Source organism: Lagenorhynchus albirostris, chromosome 20 (assembly GCF_949774975.1).
Source record: "Lagenorhynchus albirostris chromosome 20, mLagAlb1.1, whole genome shotgun sequence".
NCBI classification, from domain to species: Eukaryota; Metazoa; Chordata; class Mammalia; order Artiodactyla; family Delphinidae; genus Lagenorhynchus; species Lagenorhynchus albirostris.
Window position 1 is genome coordinate 47,805,586 of NC_083114.1, and position 22,018 is coordinate 47,827,603.

General features: G+C 49.4%; 1 protein-coding gene across 11 annotated transcripts in view; it reads left to right on the plus strand.

The window, feature by feature from the left end:
• The first annotated feature begins 353 nt into the window (after positions 1-353).
• CSNK1D (casein kinase 1 delta) overlaps positions 354-22,018 on the plus strand; it is a 38,871-nt gene continuing 17,206 nt past the window's right edge. For 4 of the 11 annotated variants that reach the window (XM_060134529.1, XM_060134530.1, XM_060134531.1 and 1 more), the window contains exons 1-3: positions 354-660; positions 6,114-6,161; positions 6,940-7,050. In XM_060134529.1, the coding sequence (XP_059990512.1) occupies positions 585-660; positions 6,114-6,161; positions 6,940-7,050 (235 nt within the window). In that variant the 5' untranslated portion in view covers positions 354-584. The remainder of the gene's footprint in view (positions 661-6,113; positions 6,162-6,939; positions 7,051-22,018) is intronic. The other 7 variants (XM_060134535.1, XM_060134533.1, XM_060134534.1 and 4 more) reach the window with 4 other exon arrangements.

The following is a 22,018-nucleotide window of genomic DNA, read 5'->3' on the forward strand; positions in this document are numbered from 1 at the left end:
GGCGGGGGCGGGGGCGGGGGCGGGGGCGGGGGCCCGGCCCCACCCGCCCTGCCCTGCCCCACCCGCCCCGCCCTGCCCTGCCCTGCTCGGCCCCGCCCCGCCCCGCCCCTCCCCAGCCTGTCTTTCGAGGCCCCGACCCCGCCCTAGCCCCGCCCCTAGAGCTGTGAGGTCCCGCCGCCGGCCAGTTGCCGAAACCGCGGCCCCGCCCCTCGGTCAGCGCGGCCCCGCCCTACCGGGGGTTGCTAGGGGAAGTGACGTCACAGCGCGATGGCGGTGGCTCCTTCCGGCAGCTGAAGGGGGTTTAGGCCCGGGAGATCCGAGTCCATCCGCGGCGGGGAGAGGGCAAGCGGGGTGGGCAGGGGCCGGAGCAGGGGCGGCGGCGCTCGGACTGTCCCATCCGTCCCGTATTGAGGCGTTGGGAGCGGCGGGGCGGCTGGAAAGCGATGGTGAAAGCGGGGCCGTGAGGGGGGCGGAGCCGGCAGCCGGACCCGCAGTAGCGGCAGCAGCGGCGCCGCCTCCCCGAGCTCAGACCCAGGAAGCGGCCGGGAGGGCAGGAGTGAACAGGTCGCGCCGCCGCCACCGCCATGGAGCTCAGAGTGGGGAACAGGTACCGGTTGGGCCGGAAGATCGGCAGCGGCTCCTTCGGAGACATCTATCTCGGTGAGGCGCCCTTCCCCGCGGATGGGCAGCCCCAAACCGGCGTCCCCCGGCCCCGGTTCCGCTCCGGTCCCCTCCCCGGCGACCCCGCCCCCGGCGGCCCCAACCCCAGCCCCCGCCCCGGGCATCCCCTCCGGCCAGTGGCGGTAAGCCTCGTCCCCGTCGGTTCGGGCCTCCCAGTTCCCCAGGCAGGAACTTGCGGCCTTTCCGACCCGCGCCCTCGAGGGCACCTGACCAACGTGCGCTCGCGGCCTTTGGGGAGCGGCCGGGAGCCTCGGTTAGGCCCTCGCTACCCGCTCGGCCCGGCCCTCGCTACCCGCTCGGCCCGCCCGCCTTGTGTCCGCTCCCGGTGTCCCTCCACGCAGACAAAGGGCCGTCGGCGAGTGCGGCCCCCGCGTCCTGCGCGCGTGCGGTGGGCACGAGTAGAGTCCGGGGCTGGCCGAGGCTTCTTCGGCGCTCCTCGTGACGATGCAGCCCCGGCTGACCAGCCCCTCTGGCCCGGGGTCTGGGCCGTGGACCGCAGGTGGCGCTCGGGGTCGCCTGGGGGCCAGTAGAGTGGTCGTTGAGAACATGTTGCGCATCCAAGTTCGGTACTAAGTACCTCGGCGTAAACGAGAATGACATTCAGGTGATTCGGGACAAAGTCAGCGCTAGGGTGTTGGGAGAATTAGAGGCAAATAAAGTGGTAAAGCTCTGCTCATGAGCTTGTCCTTTTGCTATGAAAACTCTCCAGGTACACTGGAAAAAAATGGGATTAGAATGTTCTGGATTGTTTCAGATTTACAGTGAAAGAATGCACGTGTGTGTTAAAAGGTTTAAGTCTTAAAGTTTGAGTCTTAAAAAGGTTTGAGTCTTAAAGTTGGAAGTTTTAAAAATATAAGCGTTTCTCAGAGAAATTGTGTGTAAGTTACTCCTACCCCCGCATTTGGGGACATCCAGCCTGGCCCGCAATGCATGTGCAGAGGGACTGTCATTGTGCAAGTTTGGGGGTGAACATGCTCTGCTTGCGCAGCCCGCTCTGGTGTTTCTGTTTGGCTGGTGTACTTGTCAGGGAGGGTCAGGAATAGATTTGTATGTCAGTAATGCTTCTGGTTATGCTTTTCAGATGGTCCCAAGTGTGTGTGCTCACCACCCCATCCTTGCCTCTTGTTACCTGGAGAGGATGCACGACCTCCTGGGCTAACAGCGTAAGAGGATTCCACACTTAGGGTAGTTCATAACTGCTTTTGGTACCCTTACCCTACAGTGTAATCCTGTCACATCGGTATGTGCTTTACTGCCCTGCTGAGTAAAACACACTTTAGAGATACTTGCATTTTACTATTTAAATATTTATGTCCAGTAGTCAGCAGTTGCCTTCTCAGCAGTGTTTTGGGAGGCGAAGTGCTGGGTAAATGCAAGCTGTTTGCCTTATTTATAGAACAATAGATTTTGGCAAAAGTTTTAACTTAGGATCTAGGAGCTGTACTGAAAAACCAATCTATTAGCCACCCTTACACAGATATGAAAAAGTAGATATTTTCAACATTTTTGTTCTCTGGTCTGAAACCTTGCCAGACAGTTTTCTGCTTTCCGAAGCTGCGTTCAGACAACCAAATCGTGGAATGTTGTCACCAAGTCATTCACAAAGAAGTTGAGAGTTTTGTGGGAGACCCTGAAAGCTTATTCGCAACTGTGTCCTTTGGGCCTCACCTTGTGCTGGGCACACCAGTGGTGCTTGATCCAGCCAGGCACCGGCTGACCGGTCCCAGAGGGGTCTGTCCTCAGTTTCCTCCATCATGTTTATCCTAAAATGGATAGACTGTGGCTCTCGCGCCCTAGTTATGAGTACCCACATGGCCCACCCACTGGAGTACACATAGAGTTACTTGTGTGGGGTTGGGTACAACTGATTTGGCTTTGACTCTTGGCCCAGGTGGTGGTCCCTTCAGGCTACATGCTACCCCACTGAGGAAATGTGAAGTGGTCTTGTTAGATTAAGATGTGACTGGAAAGGTGGGTCAGAGGAAGCTTACTATATACTGAAGTTAAGGGTCACAGATGACCGATCCAAAGACCATGGGATGGATTGAGTCTTCTGTACCATGTTTTTTTTCTATTTGTTAGGCAACTAGTCATTAGTTGAGGAATTCAGTCCTCATCTTAAAAATCGTTATGTTCTACGTATTCTAGTGTGACAGCAGTTAAAGTCGTTCCTACTGTCATTTTGCTATAGGTCAGAATGCTCTTAACTCCTCCTTCTTCACCTTCGTTTAAATGTGGGGTTTGGGGTCTTGGGTTTCCACCTGGGACTTTCTAGTGCTTTCAGACGTTTGAAGCCGGGGGTGGGGGGGGAAGAGAGAGCTGTCCTTCAGCTTGCCGAGTACCTTATGGACCAAGAAGGCCCAGTGCTAGCCTCCCTTTCCAGCAGCCTGCTGTGCTGACATGAGCATGTGGCAGTGTGCCCTGCAGGTTATTCCAATCCTTCCCAAACAACGTGAGCCCCCTGTTCTCATGGAGTTCTGTTCTTGTCCCATGTCTGTCTTCTATAGGTGGTGGCAGTACCTCGGACCCTCCTCCCTGCCCCCCATTCATGATTGGTAGAATGGTGGTTTTCTTCCTGCTAGGTGTTGGCATTTGTACTTGATCCTGTTGCTCTGTCAATTTATCAGAGGATGGCCTCATCTGTCCAGCTGTTACCCAGGTGGAGTGTGTGGTTTGGCTTCATCACATACACAAATGCTTTTGGGGATCTAAAGCTTAGTAACCTCTTCATATTTTTGATTTTCATGTTTTTCCCCTCGCTGACTTTCATTTCTCTTCAGTGGCACCTAGCAGGGTGTCTGGCACACAGTAGGGGTTCCAAAATGGTGGCTGGCTGGCCAGGAGAGGAAAGCAGTTGCCTGTATGCAACTTTCGTAGTCACGTGCCTGTGTCCTTTAGGGTGATGGCTTGAGTGTTCATAGATACCGCATCAGCTCTCAGTGGTTGCCCTGTGAGAGTGCCCTTTGCCCTGCTGTTCAGAGGCCTCTCCCTATTTCTTTGTCGATAAAACAGTCATCAATGGGAGTTACCTTTTTGTCCCAGGACAGGGTCAATCTTGGAGTTAAGTTCATTTATCATCTGCCTTTGCTCAGCTTGAGGGGCATAATTTTGTTTTCCTAGGACCAGCATTAATCTGTGTCTAAACATAGACTAACATCTTCATCTAGTGAGGGGGAACTCCTGTCTGGCACTGGAGCTGCACAAAAGAGCTGAGGTTGTTGGGTGATAAAAGACCTCACTATAAACAGACACTGAGTAAACGTGATGTGCCACTTGGTTTTGACTTGCTCTGAATCTGGAACCCAGAGCTCAATAGTATCTTTCAGATTTTTGTTCCCCATCTAGAAGAACTTCTAAAAGTTACCTGTTGTGAAGGACCAGGTTTTGTAATTTCCATTCTGTGGCGGATCAGCACTTTTGTAAAATGTTAAAATGTTAAAATTTTAAAATGTTGCAGCAATGTCATGTTGCTATCAGAGCTCTGGGGTGCTTCCTCGCTGTCCTGTATTTGTCCCCTTGTGGACTGGTGGTAGTTTGAGGACAAGACTTGGAGCAGCACTGCCAGTAGAGCACAGGGGCTGCTGTCAGCCAGGGAGGTGGGACAGGACTGCAGGGCTACAGTGGTGGACCACCTCAGTTTTGCTCAGTGGTCTCTTATGTTTGGTTCCCATGGAATACACAGAACTTGCAGTGCTGCTGTTTCACCCAGTGGTGAAGACCTCTCAGAGGAGGCAGCCTGCGTGTGTGCTGCCCTCAAGTCTGTGTGTGCTGCCCTCAAGTCTGTTTGGTAGAGAACCCAGCCTCCCCTCTTTGAGTCATCAGACTCAGGGCAACCTTCACAACTGTGATGCTGTAGAGGGCTGTTTCTGTTTGCAGGTGTGATCCTGGGGGAGGCTGGCTCTGTTGCTGGTGTGATCCTGGGGGAGGCTGGCTCTGTTGCTGGTGTGATCCTGGGGGAGGCTGGCTCTGTTGCTGGTGTGATCTTAGGAGAAGTGGTCTGTGTTTCCAGGTGTGATCTTAGGGTAAGTTGGCTCTGTTGCTGGTGTCATCCTGGGGGAAGTGGGCTCCTTTGCTGGTGTGATCTTAGGGAAGGTTGGCTCTGTTGCTGGTGTGATCCTGGGGGAGGCTGGCTCCATCTGCTGGTGTGATCCGGGGTGGGGGGGGGAAGGCTGGAATTCATATTGTGTTCCAGAGTTGCCTGTGGTCATTTGTCCCCAAGACTGTCAGTATTGCAGGGTGACTCAGATGTTAGCTTTACCAGCCACAGTACAGTGGAACCAGAAGTGTCCTCAGCCTTCCTGAAGGTGCTAGTTCAGTAGGTAGCCTGTGTGGGCCCAGGCTGTGTTGTCACTGAGAACCTGCCTCCTGGCAAAGGTGACAGGGCTGACGTAGTTGGAGGAGCAAGTGTGCTATCATCAGAGGCTTCTCTGCTCCTGCTTTGGGGTGGGGGGAGTTGCTGATGTAACTAGTAAGGTGAGTCATCTGTTCCTCATGGGCTGGTGAGTTCAGTTCAGAGTGCCAGGTCCTCACAGGAACTCAGAGTTCATTTTTCGTTTGCACAGTACGTTTTACAATGAAGTAATTTCTCTTGTAGCTAGATAGATTATCCTAGCCTCAGGGAGGAAGAACAAAATGTATTACCTGTCTTTCTTCTGAGTGCCCAGGAGTCTTTGTGGAATGGTAAATGGAGTTCTTAAATTTAGAATGGTCCCTGGCAGTGATCAGATTGTGGTTATTCCCATGGAACCCCAGCATTGGTGACCGGTTTTGGATCCAGACCCGCTAGAAGCAGCCGCATCTCAAGCAGCTGTCTGAGCAGACTAGAGGAGAAAGTTTCTCTGTCCTTCTTGGGCAGTTACTGGGTTCATGAATATCAGCAGACAGCTCTCCTGCAGGTCATCATTGTTCTAATGCTTGCTGACCTTACTCTGCCTTTTATCCGGGAGTCTTAACGTTCTCTGTAACCAGTAACCCATTCATCCCACAACTCCCTCATGAAACAGACTGCTGGTCTCCCTGCTGAACTCAAATGGTGAGGGAATCTGAGTTGCCAGGGACTGGCAACATTGCTTTGCCCAGCAGGATGGGTCTGGGTTCTGCCTGGGCTGCTGGAGCCAGTGTTAATTCCTTCACGAATAACCATACTACTGGGAAGGATTAAAGTGCTTTATACTTAGAAGGAACTGGTGAGGAAAGCAGGGGGAGAGCTAGGTATGTGCTTTCTAAAGACTGCTTTTCCCATTCTCTCCAGTGAATGCTTCTTGAGGGAGGGCTTGTAGCATAGCTTTGGGTCAGATTGGAACTCAGGAGCATTCGTGTGTGAAGCCTGGAGGGGTAGTGGTTGTCAACATTTGCAGGTCCATATTGTAGTAAAGAAGAGGACGGCATCTTGAGGTTAAAACTCTAATCTTTAATCACGATCTGGTGACCAGGAGGTGTGAGCAGATGTATTGCCGGTTTTAGCACAAAACTAGCAAAAGGTGAGTGACAAGTACACTTTGCATAGATGTGATTAGGGCTTTGAAAACAGAGCCCAGTCCTGTTTCAGTGTCCATAGGAGACGCACAGTATGTCCTGGTCCCTGGGAGGGGAGAGGTGTGCTGGGCCTCCCTGGGCCTGGCCTGGCCTGTGATGGCTGAGTGATGGCTCCTGCTGTGTCGTGGGAACCGAGTCCCCTTGAGAAGCGACCTGCTGTATGCGGCTTGGTACCTGGGCCACATGGACTGGGATGGGCTGAGGCCATGTGAGAGTTCAGTGGAAACCCAGCCACCTCTCTGGAGAGAGGCTCGCACACACCCAAGACCTGTCAAGGCAGCATGGAGAAATGGGGCCCACACGGAATGTGTTGCCCTGGGACTCCCCATGGTCTGGCTTTGGGTGGGTGAATACAGGGCTGACCAACAGGCTGGATGAGAAGGTTCAGACCAGATGGGGGTCCTGTGGAGAGAACTGCATACCCTGTCTCTCAGTCCCCTGGTGATCAGAGTAGAGCCATATGGAAGTAGGTGATGTAATACCAAATAAGACTTTTCTATACGTATCAAATATTCCTGTTTTAAAAAGTGAAAATAAGGATATTTTCCCACAGGGGTTTATCTACCACTGACAGCATCTTGTAGTAGAAAGTGGAGTGCATCCATCACCTGGTCCTCCTTGGAAGATTCAGATAGCACTCGTCGTTTCTCCAGCGTATTGTAACATTGGGTGAGGTGGTAGACACCAGACGATTAACGTTTGTGATTTTCTTTCTTTGCCAAGGTACGGACATTGCTGCAGGAGAAGAAGTTGCCATCAAGCTTGAATGTGTCAAAACCAAACACCCTCAGCTCCATATTGAGAGCAAAATCTACAAAATGATGCAGGGAGGAGGTATGGTCTTTACCTGTTAAGAAAACCAAGGTGGTGTTTGATGAGGGAGAATACAGATGTCATGAATCACAGTCTGGTTAATTAGGAAAAGGGGCAGAAGCGTTCATACCCTTGACCCCATCCTGTGGCTTCCTTCAGATACTGTCTGAGAGGCCTGTAGAGGGGCTCACTCGACAAAAAGAAACATTTTATGCTTTTTTGCATAAATATTCTCTTCCTTAGTTTCGTATTACGTACTGGTGTCTTTGAATGCAGACTTGTGTGAACGCTGACCTAGAGCTTGCTGCTGGTCCTCCTGTGCCGCCTTGGTCATGCCTGCAGCTTTGGGATGGTCCCTGCAGACTCTCCTGAGTGAGACCCCTTCTAGCTTAGTTACTGTCCCCATTCTGTGAAACCTCCCCTTGGGCCTGAGGGTACCTAATATCAGAGTGCCCATCCTGATTTCAGAGTCTACCTTTTAAAATTCTCTGGACTTTGAGATTGTTTGGCAGGAAGGGGTTTTATTGGGGGTCTCAGAGTCCTGAAGACACTGCAGCATTTTGAAGGGTGTGCCTGTGCTGCTCCCCAAGGAGCTCAGGAAGCCCAGGCACATCCCTGAACGTCTTGAGCTTTCTCCGGGGACGGGGCTTCGTGTGTGAAGAATAGCTGTGTTATTTCCTTTTGGATACCCTTTGAAGCAGAAACCCCCATGATACTTTCATAGTTGGGGGGTGGTGGGGTCGGGACGGCTCTTGGCACCTTGCCAAAAGGAAGCTTGTCTTCAGAGTCTGTGTTGGTCCTTTGGTCAGGTGGAAAGGGAGGACTGGTGATGTGATTTCTTGACGTCTTTGCTTCACAAAGCAGTTTAATCTGTGCTACTTACTACCAGAAACCAGCATATCTCGGCTGACGTAGCACAGGGTGTCTCTTTAGCAGCAGATATATCTTAAAGCAACACAAACAGTCCTATGAGACGACTGCAGAAGGGTGTGTCCAGTGCCGCTTGTCCTGGGCATTATGGGACCAGAACAGGCTGTGGGTTCTCAGATGGCACATAGGGAGGAAACTCCCTGGCCCCTCCTGTGCCCAGGGAGACGTTGGCAGAGGACCCTGCCAGTGTGTCTGTCCTCTGGCGGCCCTCAGCAGGCTTCTCAGGCATCAGGGATGGTCTACACAGCTTTTAAGGTGGTGATGAGTAGGAGGAGGTGACTTGGTTTGTGGCCTTCGTGGTGGGAGGAGCTTAGTGCTGGGGGTTGGATGAAACCTTCTGACTGAAAAGCTTGTGTGTTTGAGGAGCAGCATCTCAGAACTCAGAAGCTGGGCCCCCAGGGATGGAGGGAAGAAGAGCTGACACCCAGGGAGGAGCTGGTGTAGTAGATTGAGACTCAACAGAGGGGGACTTCCCTGGTGGTGCAGTGGTTAAGAATCCACCGGCCAATGCAGGGGACACAGGTTTGAGCCCTGGTCCAGGAAGATCCCACATGCCGTGGAGCAACTAAGCCTGAGCGCCACAACTACTGAGCCTGCGCTCTAGAGCCTGCGAGCTACAACTACTGAGCCCGTGTGCCACAACTACTGAAGCCCACGTGCCTAGAGCCCGTGCTCCGCAACAAGAGAAGCCACTGCAATGAGAAGCCTGAGCACTGCAACGAAGAGTAGTAGCCCCTGCTCGCTGCAACTAGAGAAAGCCTGCACGCAGCAACGAAGACCCAACGCAGCCAAAAAGAAATAAACGAATGAATAATTTTTTAAAAAGACTCAACAGAGGGAATTCCCTGGCAGCCCAGTGGTTAGGACTCTGTGCTTTCACTACCAGGGGCATGGGTTCAGTCCCTGGTCAGGGAACTAAGATCCTGCAAGCCCTGTGGCGCAGCCAAAAAAAAAAAAAAACTCAACAGAAAGGAGTTTATTTGGTTTAGAACAAGGTCTCTCCTCAGGAGCATAGCTGTTTTTTGTGGACGCTGTCTTCTGCAGGAGGACAGGGAGCAGCATCCTAGGTGCCAGTAGCCCCCCGCCCCCAAGTTAAGGTGATCAGAAATGTCTCCAGACGCTGCTCGATGCCCCTGGGTGCACTGTCGCTTCCTGTTTTGACCCCCTGCTTTAGGACGTAAAGGATCACTTGCTCTCCTGGTCTTCCCATGCCCCTTCTCTAGGATCCTGGAAACCTACTGGGATTCCAGACATAGATCTTCTCCTGTCTGGCCCTTCCCCACGCATAAGTCAGGTTTTACTCCTGTTTCAGATACACACTTGGTGAATACTATCAGGGTGTAAATTTCTGTTTTAGAAAACAGATTCTGTCCAGGAGAGCAGAGAGCAGCATCTTGCTACTGTTCTGTGAGTTCGTCCTAGCCAAGATAAAGCTGGGATGGCAGAGGAGATAGAGTTCGGCTCTGCCCAGAAACCTCACAGCTCTGCTGTTGACCAGCCTTCTACATCCATCTCATGTGGGTGCATCTCTGATCGTGGCTCTTTTTATGTTAAGTTCTGTGCTTCGTTGCAGGTGGTTGATATTGACGGCATCGTAGGAGAAAGCTCGAAGCCCAGGGCCTGCCTTGCCCTCTCTAACTCGTAGTACAGGGTTGCCCGGGATGCTGCCTCATGATGGTGGCCTTGCAGTGCTTGGCTAGAGACAGCTGCTGTGCTGGGTCACTCAGGTCCCCTAGGGGAGAGGTTAGCATTAAAAACAAAAACATGTTTTGGGGGTGGATGAAATGGGTGAAGGGGTTCAGTTGTATGGTGACATTTGATAACCAGACTTATTGTGGTGATCACCTTTTATTAGTGTATACAAAGATTGAATTGTGTTGTACACTTGAAACTAATATGTTATATACCAATTTTACCTGAATAAAAACAAAAACAAACACACGCTAGTGTCAGGTATTGTTAAGAGCGTTTTTAAACATGCGGGCACGTTCTCCGCCACACAGTCATGTGCAGTGGGTATCATCAGCCTCGTGTAACAAATGAGGAAACTGAGGCTGTGTCCAAAGGACAGAGATCTGAACTTGAGCATTGTAGGTCCCAGGCCACTCCTGCACAGCGGCCCTCCATGGCGGTCAGGGATCAAGAACGTGCCCCAGGGCTTCCCTGGTGGAGCAGTGTTTAAGAATCTGCCTGCCAATGCAGGGGACATAGGTTTGAGCCCTGGTCTGGGAAGATCCCACGTGCCGCGGAGCAACTAAGCCCGTGCACCACAAATACTGAGCCTGCGCTCCACAGCCCGTGAGCCACAGCTCCTGAAGCCCGGGTGCCTAGAGCCTGTGCTCTGCAACAAGAGAAGCCACCGCAATGAGAAGGCCGCGCACAGCAACAAAGACCCAACGTAGCCAAAAATAAATTAATTTAATTAATTAATTAATTAAAAATACCTTTAAAAAAAGAAGAAGAAAGTGCCCCAGGTCTAGTTGGAGCAATAGGTAAAAAACCTGAAATAGAAATAATTTTAAGTTAATTACGTTAGTGAAGGATATGGGTGGACACCAAGTTTTTATCAAAACAGAGTGGCCTGCCAGGCAGAACCTAGAGGCTAAGGCTGAGGCTGTGCTTCCCAATCCTGGTAACCCCACAAAGTGTCTTTAGACCATGTCCTCCTTCGGGAAACTCCAAGTGGAGAACCTTTGTTTAGTTCACAGCTGCTTCTGGTCAAGGTTCATGGCAGGTGTGGGACAGGAGTGTGGGCCCTTTGTATCAGAGAATCCAGGCCAGGGGTGAGGGTAGGAGCTCTGCGCTGAGGGTGGGTGGATGCCGCCAGCAGTGTGGCTGTGGGGCCACCAGTGAGTAGAAACAGGCAGCTTCACCCGAGTTCACTCTCTCTCATCTCATGTGCCTGTCCAGTTCCCGCAGTGTATTTCAGACAATCACGCTCTTTTTGCTATGAAATGTTTTACGGTACTTAAGAACATATGTAGCTCGGGGCTATCAAGAATACTAAAGTGAACCCCCAGAACTCCCACCTTCTTGAAAGAGGGAGCAGGACGGCCCTTGGCACCTGTGTGCCCACCCCAGGGCGCCCTCTCTGCAGCTGCCCAAAGCCTGTCTCCGCATGCCCTTGCCTAGTTTGTTTTTATTTTTTTAATATTTATTTATTATTTGGTTGCACCGAGTTTCAGTTGCGGCAGGTGGGATCTTTGTTGCAGTATGCGAGATCTTTTAGTTTCGGTGCGTGAGGTCTTTAGTTGTGGTGTGTGGGATCTAGTTCCCTGACCAGGGATCAGACCCGGGCCCCCTGCATTGGGAACGCAGAATCTTAGCCACTGGACCACCAGGGAAGTCCCGCCTAGTTTGTTTTTAAAGTTTTGATTCCTCGTCATCCTGCAAGAAATTGGTTTTTAAAAATCTAATGACAGGGCTTCCCTGGTAGCACAGTGGTTGAGAGTCTGCCTGCTGATGCAGGGGACACGGGTTCGTGCCCCGGTCCGGGAAGATCCCACATGCCACGGAGCGGCTGGGCCCATGAGCCGTGGCCACTGGGCCTGTGCGTCCGGAGCCTGTGCTCCGCGATGGGAGAGGCCACAACAGTGAGAGGCCTGTGTACCGCAAAAAAAAAAAAAAAAAAAAAAATCTAATGACATTGTCCAGAAACATTTGGCCATTGTATTTACAATTGTTTTAAGGTTGAATTGCCAGACACTTCATGAAAAATTGTATTTGTGTTAATACTGAGTCCCCATATTTATATTGAAACTTCCCGCAAATCAAATGGAAAGCATTTAGCTAGCGCTCTCCCTCATTTTTCACCCCCAAGCATATGTTTTGGTATCTTTGGACTCGATGAGGGAAAAAGTATCAAGTGTTCAGAGCTGCATATAAGAGTCCAAGTGACCCATTTCCCATATTAAGGGCATGTGGGCAGGGGCAGCTGGGTGTCCCTGGCATGACTGGTCGCCTGGGCACAGGGCAGCACTCTGGTGGCTGTGTGTCTGACCTACAGCCTCGCATGTCCTTCCCCAGCCCCAGGAGCAGTGCTCTGGCGGCACAGGTGCATTTTTAGCTTCCTGGTCTCACTGCATCAGATGTCTGAGGTTACAGAGCAGCAGTCTGTGCACAGGCGGCAGGATTGTTCTTGTGAATGGCTTTTGAGCTGATTTCTGCCTGGGGCCTCAGCACTTAGTTTACAGACAGTCTGCTTAGGATGAAGCAGGCTACACAGCATCCTCCTCTTCTGGCCAGAGAACTGAGAATAGGAGCACCCTGCTTCTATTGTGTCTTATCTTAGGGTGATGAGGTGTGTTGGCGTTGCCAGTGAGAAGGAAGGTGCTGCCAGTGAAACAGACCATCAGAGCAGACGAGTGGCAAGTCCACGCCCCGTGTCGTGCCAGTTCATACGCTTTTGAATATGAGTAATACAGTCTTGCCGTGTGTGTTTACGACTTTCTTTTTTGATCCACTGTGTTCCTGAGGTTCTTCCATGTTTGACACAGTTGTGGTTTGATGGGTTTCGTTGTTGTTTATAGACTCTTGTGTCTCCATAAACAGTCCTCCCTGTGTTGAGGAGCCCTGGCCGGCTTCTAGTGTTTTGCTCTTCAGGATGGTGCCTCAGTGACTCCCTCACCACGTCTGGTGCAAAGCCTGTTAGTGGAATTGCATTCCGTAAAGCAGGCAGGTGCTCGGCCTGCGGGGTGGCACCCGGGCCACAGGGATGTGTTCCCAGGTGGTATGGCATGTTTACCTTCCTGCCTGAACAGCCTCGGAGCTCCTGTTGGATCCACACCATCTTCAGCCTCGCCATTACCATTTCTCTCCAGTGTGTCATGGGGTGTCTCAGCTAGCACAGAAGAGAGAAATTTTAAAGAATTTTAAAATTTAAAGGTTGGAGAAGGAAGAAATAAAACTTATTTGTGCATGATTTAACTTCCTACATAGGAAACCCACAAGACAAGTTAGAGCATCGAGCCAGATAGCTTAAGATCAAAGGGTAAAATCAGTTCCTTTCATTACACCGATAACGGTCAGTTAGGAAATGTAATTCTTTTTTCCCCTCAGTATGAGTAAGTCTTTATTCATTGCATTTGACAGGGAAAAGGGAGGGAAAGGGCCAACATGTGTGACAGGACTTGGCGAGTGGGAAAGGAAGTGCTGGCATGGCAGAGTCAGCCACTGAGTCTTCATTCTCCAGGCCCCAGGGCTTAGTCTCCTGTAGTTCAGGAGCAAGGGGAGGGGAACAGGAGAGGACAGACTCCTCCTTCCTCGTAGATTCAACATTTCAAACAAAGCTTTGGTGTCTAGCCGTGAGCATGGAGTTATATTTCTGTTTCCTGTTAAACAATCATGTGGCCACTTTGACAGAAATTTCTTGCGCTTGCACAGAAGCTCCTGAGTGACTTCGGAGATACATTCATCTTCCCCTGCTTGGTCTCCCAACCTCACTTTCTACATAGAAGGGCCCCCTTGCTTTTCTTTACCCAAAGATTTTTTTTTAATACTTACTTTCTTTATTTATTTATTTATTCGGCTGCTCTGGGTCTTAGTTGTGGCACGTGGGATCCTCATTGCCGCATGCGGGATCTTTTAGTTGCGGCGTGTGGAATCTTTTAGTTGTGGTATGCAGGATCTAGTTCCCTAACCAGGGATAGAGCCCGGGTCCCCTGCATTGGAAGTGCGGATTCTTAACCACTGGACCACGAGGGAAGTCCCTACCCTGGGATTTGAGATTAAAGTAGGTTTGATCCATCCAATTACAGCAGTGTGTTTGTCGTGAATCATGTCAAGGAACAGTCTTGACTTGGAGTTGGGAACAAGGGATGGAGTGTTTCTAGCTGCTTCAGCACTTTTGCACAAATCATTTAAGAGTTGTAGAGACACCACACAAACTAAATGTACAGGTGTGTGGGCTTCTGGGGGGTTGGGGGTGGAGGAGGGAGTAGAGTAGGAGTCAAGTTTTAGGACAAAAGATTTGGTCTGAAATGGGGGAAGGGGGCACGAAAGAAAGGATGGCTCAGGACCCCTATTTTGAGTGGGGCCCTCCCCAAGTTTATGTTTCAGATCCTTTGCCTGGTGCACAACCTTTTGTCTGACTGTTCTTTGAATACAGTAGGAAGTTTGTAAACAGTGAAACCCCAGAAGAACATGGAAAAAGACCAACACATTATATTTACACCAACTAGGCTACCTAGCGTTCATTTTCAGATCAATGGCTCATGAAGTCCTATGAAGCCTCCAGTAACTAGAAGGGCAGCAGCTGGGGTGACAGAACCCGGCATCAGACATACGTCCCCCCAACCCGTGTGCTCTAGTGCGTCCACCCCATTCCAACAACACGAGTCCCATCCTGTGAACTGAGCCCTTTGTCCTTCAGCTGCTGCAACACTGACCGTTGCTACTGCGGGCAGGATGCTGGCACCAGGCACTAGAGAGAAGCCCTTGCCTGTGGTCTCGAGAAGCCGGGGCAAGAAACCCCCTGTTAAAGCTTAAGGATTTTGGTCTTTGCTTCATCTGGCCAGCTGGCAGCTTGGGGTGGGTGCAGAGGTACCCTTTGAACCCTTTTCTTATGGATACACAGGAACCCTAATGAAGGATCAGGGAAATGAAGCAAGTCTATGCCTGGGGTTGGAGATCCGGCACTGGAATCCCTCACCCAGCCGTGCCTTCCTCTTGGCCCCGGCACCTGGGTCTGCCTGTCCTGACCTGTCCACAGCATGTTTCCTGTTCAGGCTGATTTCCAGCCTTCCAGTAGGAGGAGGTCAAGTCATGGGGCAGCAGTTAAAACCTTGTCTCCTGTGGAACATTGAAGGTGGAGGGGTTCAAGAGGACACACACACAAGCCACCTCTGATCAGGAAAAGTGAGGTGGTTCAGTAGGCTCTGCCCTCCAAAACATTGTTCTCCTTGGTAACAGAACATCAAAAGATACTCCTGTGCAGTCCTGGAGCCACTGCCTTCTGCCTAGGATTGCTCAAGGGCTTGAGAGTGCACTTCCTGAGACTAAAACACACAGAACGTTTCTATCAAGGAGAAAGTTAAAATGCAGAAGATGGGTCACTTGCACCTTGGGGATGGAACCCCAAGGAGCAGTAAACAAGTGGTGCTGGCTGCAGGGGGGAGGGGGCTGGGTAGCAGGTCTGCAGCTGTCGCCAGCCACCCCTTTGCCTGTGCTCTCAGCCTGGCGTCCTGTCCCAAGAGTGGGTCAGGAGGAGGGGAAGCCCTGCCTCAGCCCTGAGAGACTCTCCCAGAGAGCAGTGGTTTGTGCTTTGGTCTTGTGCTCAGTCTTCTCACTCTGACACAGGAAGTGTTATTATTACATAGCCTTTAAAAGGAAAACACTTCCCTATCCTGGCCACTTTCAAAAGCTGGAAATTTGGGGGTGGAGACCGATAAGTAAGCAGGTTCTGGAGGGATTTCCCCCATGCCCTCGAGCACTTGCACGGAGCATGGTTGGGGTTCCTCTGTCTCACCCCTCCCCCTGCCAAGAGGGAAGTGGGTGGATGCCGTGATAGGGGTGGCAGTGCCCCTACCCACCCTTTCCCTGCTTTTGCCACTGTGTTCCTCAAATCTTGTGATCGCGAAAAGCGCCACCCACTGTGGCTCAATTCTGCCCTCTGGTGCTTCTCACTCCCCACACAGAACACCCACCATGACTGGTAACTGGAGAGACTCCAGGCCCTTGGGGGACTTCTGAAAGGTCAACTCCACTGCGTCTCCCTCCTTCAAGCTCTGGAAGCCCTCTGTGTGCAGCTGACTCTGGGGCTCAAAGACATCCACTTGTAGGCCAAGTGTGACCCCAGTGGTCGTGGATAGGAAGCTGAACCAGGTGCATGGTGACCCACTTTGAGGTGCCAGTACCGCACAGCAGCTCTGCTGGCTCCTTGGAACAGCTGCCTGCAAGCAGCTCTTGGACACAGAGCCCACAGTAGCGGAGCCCAGATCCCTGGTCAGGTGGCTGCTGGCCCCAGAGGAGTCTAGAAGCCAAAGTTTCATTCTTAAAGTACTGTAAGTATAGAGGAATAAATCCTAAGCCAGGTGTGACCTGCATGTAGAAAATTTTTAAACTTCATTGGAGAACGCTGATGAGGACTCAAGCAAGTGGAGATACTCTGTTCATGGAGAGGAAGACTCGGCAAGATGTCTCCCAGAGCTGCTCAGGGGATTCCAGTCAGAGTCCAGCAGGGCTCTCCTCCCAGGGACAGGCTGATGGATCCGCAGAGCAGCGAAGGGCCAGGTTGACTGAGGTGCAAATGCCACACTCACAGAAAGCGCTAGTGACGACCCAGCACCCAATTGGGTGCTGGGCTTCTAGTATCACTCCCTACCGAGAGGAGCCCAGATTCCAGGGCGAGGCAGGAAGAAGGAAGGCGAATCTGGAGCATGTGGCTGAAAGGAAAGAAGTGCTCGGACACTGACGGGCATGAGTCCACAGGACACGGGAGAGAGCTTGAAGTGGCATCTGTTGCCCCAATTTGGGACAGTTGAAGCCTCAAAATGAACAACGGATTATAGCACGTGGAGGAAACTCTCACCATTTCTGTTCAATATAGTATTGGAAGTCCTAGCCACGGTAGTTGGACAAGAAAAAAATAAAAGATATCCAGATTGATAGGGAAGAGGTAAAATTGTCATTATGTGCAGATGACATGATACTACATACATATATATGTATATATATATAAAACTCTATATATGGACTCCACACAAAGACTGCTAGAAATGATAACGAATTCAGAAAGGTAGCAGGATCTAAGAGTAGCATACAGAAATCTGTTGCATTTCTTTACACCAACAATGAAATATCAGAAAGGGAAGGTAAAAAGACAACCCCTTTTAAAATTACATCAAAAAGTATAAAATACTTAGGAATAAACCTAACCAAGGAGGGTGAAAGACTTATATGCTGAGAACTGTAAAAAGTTGATAAAGGAAATTGAAGATGATTTAAAGAAATGGAAAGATATACCATGCTCTTGGATTGGAAGAATGAATATCATTAAAATGGCCATACTACCCAAAGCAATCTACAGAGTGAATGTGGTCCCTATCAAATTACCCATGACATTTTTCACAGAACTAGAACAAATAATCCTTAAATTTACATAACACATGGAGGAGGGGAGGAGAATTCTTGAGTCCACGATGACACACACACACACACACATTAAGCTTCACAGAGAGGCAGAAGGAACAATCAGAAATGGAAAGTCACCACTTTGTGGGCACTTATTATTGATTGGTTTAGACGGTAATCAAAGGTGGATGCAAACGTACAACTTAAGTATTGACACTACCCTCAAAGCTTCATCCACAGATTACTTATTAATAACAAAGACGGGAATTCCCCGGCGGCCTAGTTGTTAGGACTGCTCTTTCACTGCTGAGGGCCCAGGTTCAATCCCAGGTTGGGGAACTGAGATCCCACGTGTGCCGCATTGCGGCCAAAAAAACCTTAAAATAACAGAGAAAAGTACCTTTTGGTGGAGAAATCTGGCAGATTTCCATCTGACAGGTGATCAGAACCAGCAATCAGGCAAATCAAATTTAGGACAGTTCAAAATTGACCTGAACTCTTCAAATATGTCTCTGTGATGAAAGATTGAAAAACTGTTCTAGACTTAAACATGGTGGTGCATGGTCCTAGATTGTACCCTGGGCAGGGGGACTAGCCTGAAGGACGTTACTGGACATGCAGTTGGGGAAATGTGAGTGTGGACTGTGTCTATCTTTGGAGTGTCACGTGTGGTCACCTGCAGTGTTGTGCCACCCACACTCCGGACACAAAGACCCTCGTGGCCACAGAACTCTGACCTCAGAGGAAGAGGTGTTACGGTCAGTGTGGGGGGCCTTGTGAACACGCGGTGCTGAGGTCTCTGGGAGTCCTGCCTCCCTTCACCCCAAACTCCACTTTCAGGTGGATCAGGTGACTTCAGTGTGAAGAGGAAGACTAAAACATTTTGATTTGTTTAAATCAGCGTTATTGAGGTGAATCAAACTGCATGTGTTTTGAGTGTGTGATTTGAGAAGTTTTGCCTGTGTCCTCTCATGAAACCATTGCCATAATCAAGGCGGCGAACACATCCATCGCCCTTCAAGCTTGTTGGGTCCTTTTGTGGTTCCTCTACCCCCGCCCTCTGTCATCTGCTTCTGTCGCTATAGGTTAGTTTGCATTTCCCAAAGTTTCCTGTGCAGGGAGTAGTACTGTGTGTTCTTTTTCTGAGATTTTGTGTGTGTATCAATGGCTACTCCTTTTTATTGCTGAGAAGTACTCCCTTGTGTGGGTAGTTTCTTTGTCCCTGCACCTGTTCATTTGGGTTGGTTCCAGGTTTCAGGTACTCCACACAAAGCTGCTATGAACTTTTGTGTAGATATTCATATGGACGTTCATTTCTTTCTCTCCTGAGTAAGTGACTTGGAATGGAATGGCTGAACCAAAAGTAAGCAAATGTTTTTCCTCTTTAAGAAACTGCCAGACTGCTTGTACTTAGTTCCCACCAGCAGCATACAAGGGCTTTGGTGGTTTGAGTCTTTCAAATAACTTGTTTGTTTTATCTAAGTTATTGAATGTATTGGCATAAAGCTGTTTATAACATTTCCCTACTAGACTTGTAATATTTGTAGAATCCAGTGATGTTACCTCTCATTCTTTTTTTTTTTTTTTCCCTGGCCGCGCCATGCGGCTTGTGGGATCTTAGTTCCCCTGACCAGCGATCGAACCTGGGCCCTCGGCAGTGAAAGCTCAGAGTCCTAACCACTGGACCGCCAGGGAATTCCCTCTCATTCTTGATGTTGGTAATTTGTGCCTTCTCTATTTTTTCCCTGATCAGTCTGATTAGAGATTTATCAACAATCTTCTCAGAGAAACAGCTTTGGTCTCTGTCATTTTCTCTGTTGTTTCTCTGTTTTCTGTTTCATTAGTTTCTGCTGTGATCTTTTATTTCACTTCTGTTTGCTTAGGGTTTAATTAAGTATTTTCTTAAGGTGGAAGCTGAGATCATTGATCTGTTTTCTGTAGTATAGACATTTCGCGGCTATAAATTTTCCCCCTACCATAGCAGCATCTCAAATCCTGATAAGTTTTCATTTTCATGTAGTTCAGATGCTGATTCCCCTTTTGATTTCTTCCTTGATCCATGGGTTATTTTGAACTGTATTATTTAGCTTCCAGATATTTGGGGATTTTACAGAGAGCTGTTGTTTATTTCTAATTGAATTCCACTGTCTTCTGAGAACATACATTGTATAACTTGAATCCTTTTTAGCTTTATTGTTTTATGTCAAGAATGTGGTTTGTCTTGATAAATGCCCCTTGCGTACCTGAGAAAAAAAGTGTGATCTACTGAGAGGGATGATTGACGTCTCTAGTAAGATTGTGGATTTGTCTCTGTCTCTTTGCAGTATTGCCTCATGTATTTTGAAGCTCTCTTGTTAGCTGTGTGAATGTTTAGAATAATGTTTTCTTGATCAGTCAATGCCTTTATCACTGTGAGATGACTGGTAATATCCCTGGAAGTATTCCTCTACACATTCTACTGTGTCTGATGCTGACATAGCCCTTCTGCTCTCTTATCTGATGTTGGTGTGATACACTGTCCTCCTTGTGACCTAGTTGTATCTGAAGGGTGTTTGGTGTGGGCAGGGCAGTATAGCTGGTCCTTTCTTTTCTGTCTAATCTGAGAAAGTGTGCCTTACCTGCGGTGTTTACATTCAGTGTGATTAATGACAGGATTGGGTTTGCTGTTAGTTTTTGTCTCATCTGGTCTTTGTTTCATTTCCCTCCTTTTTTACCTTATTTTGGATTAATCAAGTATTTTTTACATTGCTTAATGATTTTTCTTGTGATGATCTCCTTTGTTGAATTCTGTCACTATCTCTCTGTTGTTACTTTAGTGGTTGGGTTAGGGTCTGTCATCTCTTTAGCAGGATGCAGAGGAACCTGACCTTGTGGGCTTCCACCTGCCCACCTGCCTGCGTGATGGTGTCATGTGTTTATATTTACATGTTGTAAGTATTGCAGTGCGTTGTTATTTTTGTTTAAGCAGTCATATCTTTTAAATTTAAATAATTTTTTATGTACTTATGTTGTTATTTTCATTGCTTTTCATTCCTTTTTCTTATTGGGTTTTTTTTTTTTTTTTTTTTTTTTTTTGCGGTACGCAGGCCTCTCACTGTTGTGGCCTCTCCCGTTGCGGAGCACAGGCTCCGGACGCGCAGGCTCAGCGGCCATGGCTCACGGGCCCAGCCGCTCCGTGGCATGTGGGATCCTCCCGGACCGGGGCACGAACCCGTGTCCCATGCATCGGCAGGCAGACTCTTAACCACTGCGCCACCAGGGAAGCCCCTTCATTCCTTTTTGTAGGCCCAGACTTCCATGTGGCATCATTTGCCTCCTGCCTGAAGGACATCCTTTTACATATGTCACAGTGCTGGTGATTGATTCGTCACACTTTTTGTATCTGAAAATGTCTTCATTTTGTCTCTGCTGAGGTGTTTTTCGGCAGATTGCCAGTTCTTTTCTCAGCACTTGGAAGATGTTCCTCCACTGTGCTCTCACGTGTCTTTTTTCTCTGGCTGCTTTCAAGGTGTTCGTAATATCACTAGTGAGCGATTTGACTGTCAGCTATGTCAATGTTGTGCTCTTTATGGTACTTATGCTTGGGGCCTGTTGAGTTTCCTGAATCTGTGGGTCGTTTTTCTCAGCTCTTTCTTTCAGTGTGTCCTCTGTCCCCCTCCTCCCCTCTCTCCTCCAGTTACAGACGGCGGGTACCTTGATGTTGTCCCACAGCTCTGAAGCTCGTGTTGGCTTTTCCAGTAGTTTCTACTGCTGTGCCTTCAAGTTCACGAGTTTTTTCTCCTACAGTGTCTGGTCTGCTGTTAATCACACACCCAGTGTAGTTTTCCTCTTAGACTTTGTAGTTTTCATCTTTGAAAGTTAAATTTGGGTCTTTTCTTTTCTTTTTTTTGGCTGCACCACGCGGCATGTGGAATTTTAGTTCTCCGACCAGGGATCAAACCCACACCCCCTGCATTGGAAGCGTGGAGTGTTAACCACTGGACAGCCAGGGAAGTCCCTAGATTTGGGTCTTTTTTTTTTTTTTTTTTTTTTTTTCTGCGGTACACGGGCCTCTCACTGTTGTGGCCTCTCCCGTTGCGGAGCACAGGCTCCAGATGCGCAGGCTCAGCGGCCATGGCTCACGGGCCCAGCCGCTCTGCAGCATGTGGGATCTTCCTGGACCGGGGCACGAACCTGTGTCCCCTGCATCGTCAGGCGGACTCTCAACCACTGTGCCACCAGGGAAGCCCGATTTGGGTCTTTTATATCTCTGTCATGTTGTGCCTTTGTTTAACTTCTTTTGACATGGAATACAGTTATAGTTTATAGTAACTTTTATTGGCCTTCTCTAATGATTCTAACTCAGTTTCTGTTGATCTCAATGTGGATCACGTTTTCTGCTTCCTGGCATATCTGGTAATCTTTGGATGCCAGACACTGAATTACCCTCTTGTGTGCTGGGTATTTTAATGATCCTCAAATTCTTCCTAAGCTTAGTTATGAGACGATGCTACTTTCATCTGCTCAGTTTTTGCTTCTCTGCTCACACTCTCAGGCAGGACTTGGGCAGTCTGGGCTCATCGTGTCTCAGGTGTCAGTGTCATTCATTGCCTCATGTTCAGCGTCTTAGAAAACCTATGTCTTTCTGTATGTTCTTTGTTCTCTTTTCTCTTCTTGGTTATTGTGGATGTGAGGGTAAATTGGGTCCCCATTACTCCATCTTGGCTGGAAGTAGAAGTACTCTTAATATAATAAGCATCTCTTTCTGACTGAGTTTGGGAAGGGTGTCTTATGTAAGATACCAAACACATTACTCTTAAAAGAAAAGATTGATACATTCATGTTTGTTAAAATTTAGTATCTCGGGGCTTCCCTGGTGGCGCAGTGGTTGAGAGTCCGCCTGCCGATGTAAGGGACATGGGTTCGTGCCCCGGTCCGGGAAGATCCCACATGCCGCGGAGCGGCTGGGCCCGTGAGCCATGGCTGCTGAGCCTGCGCGTCCGGAGCCTGT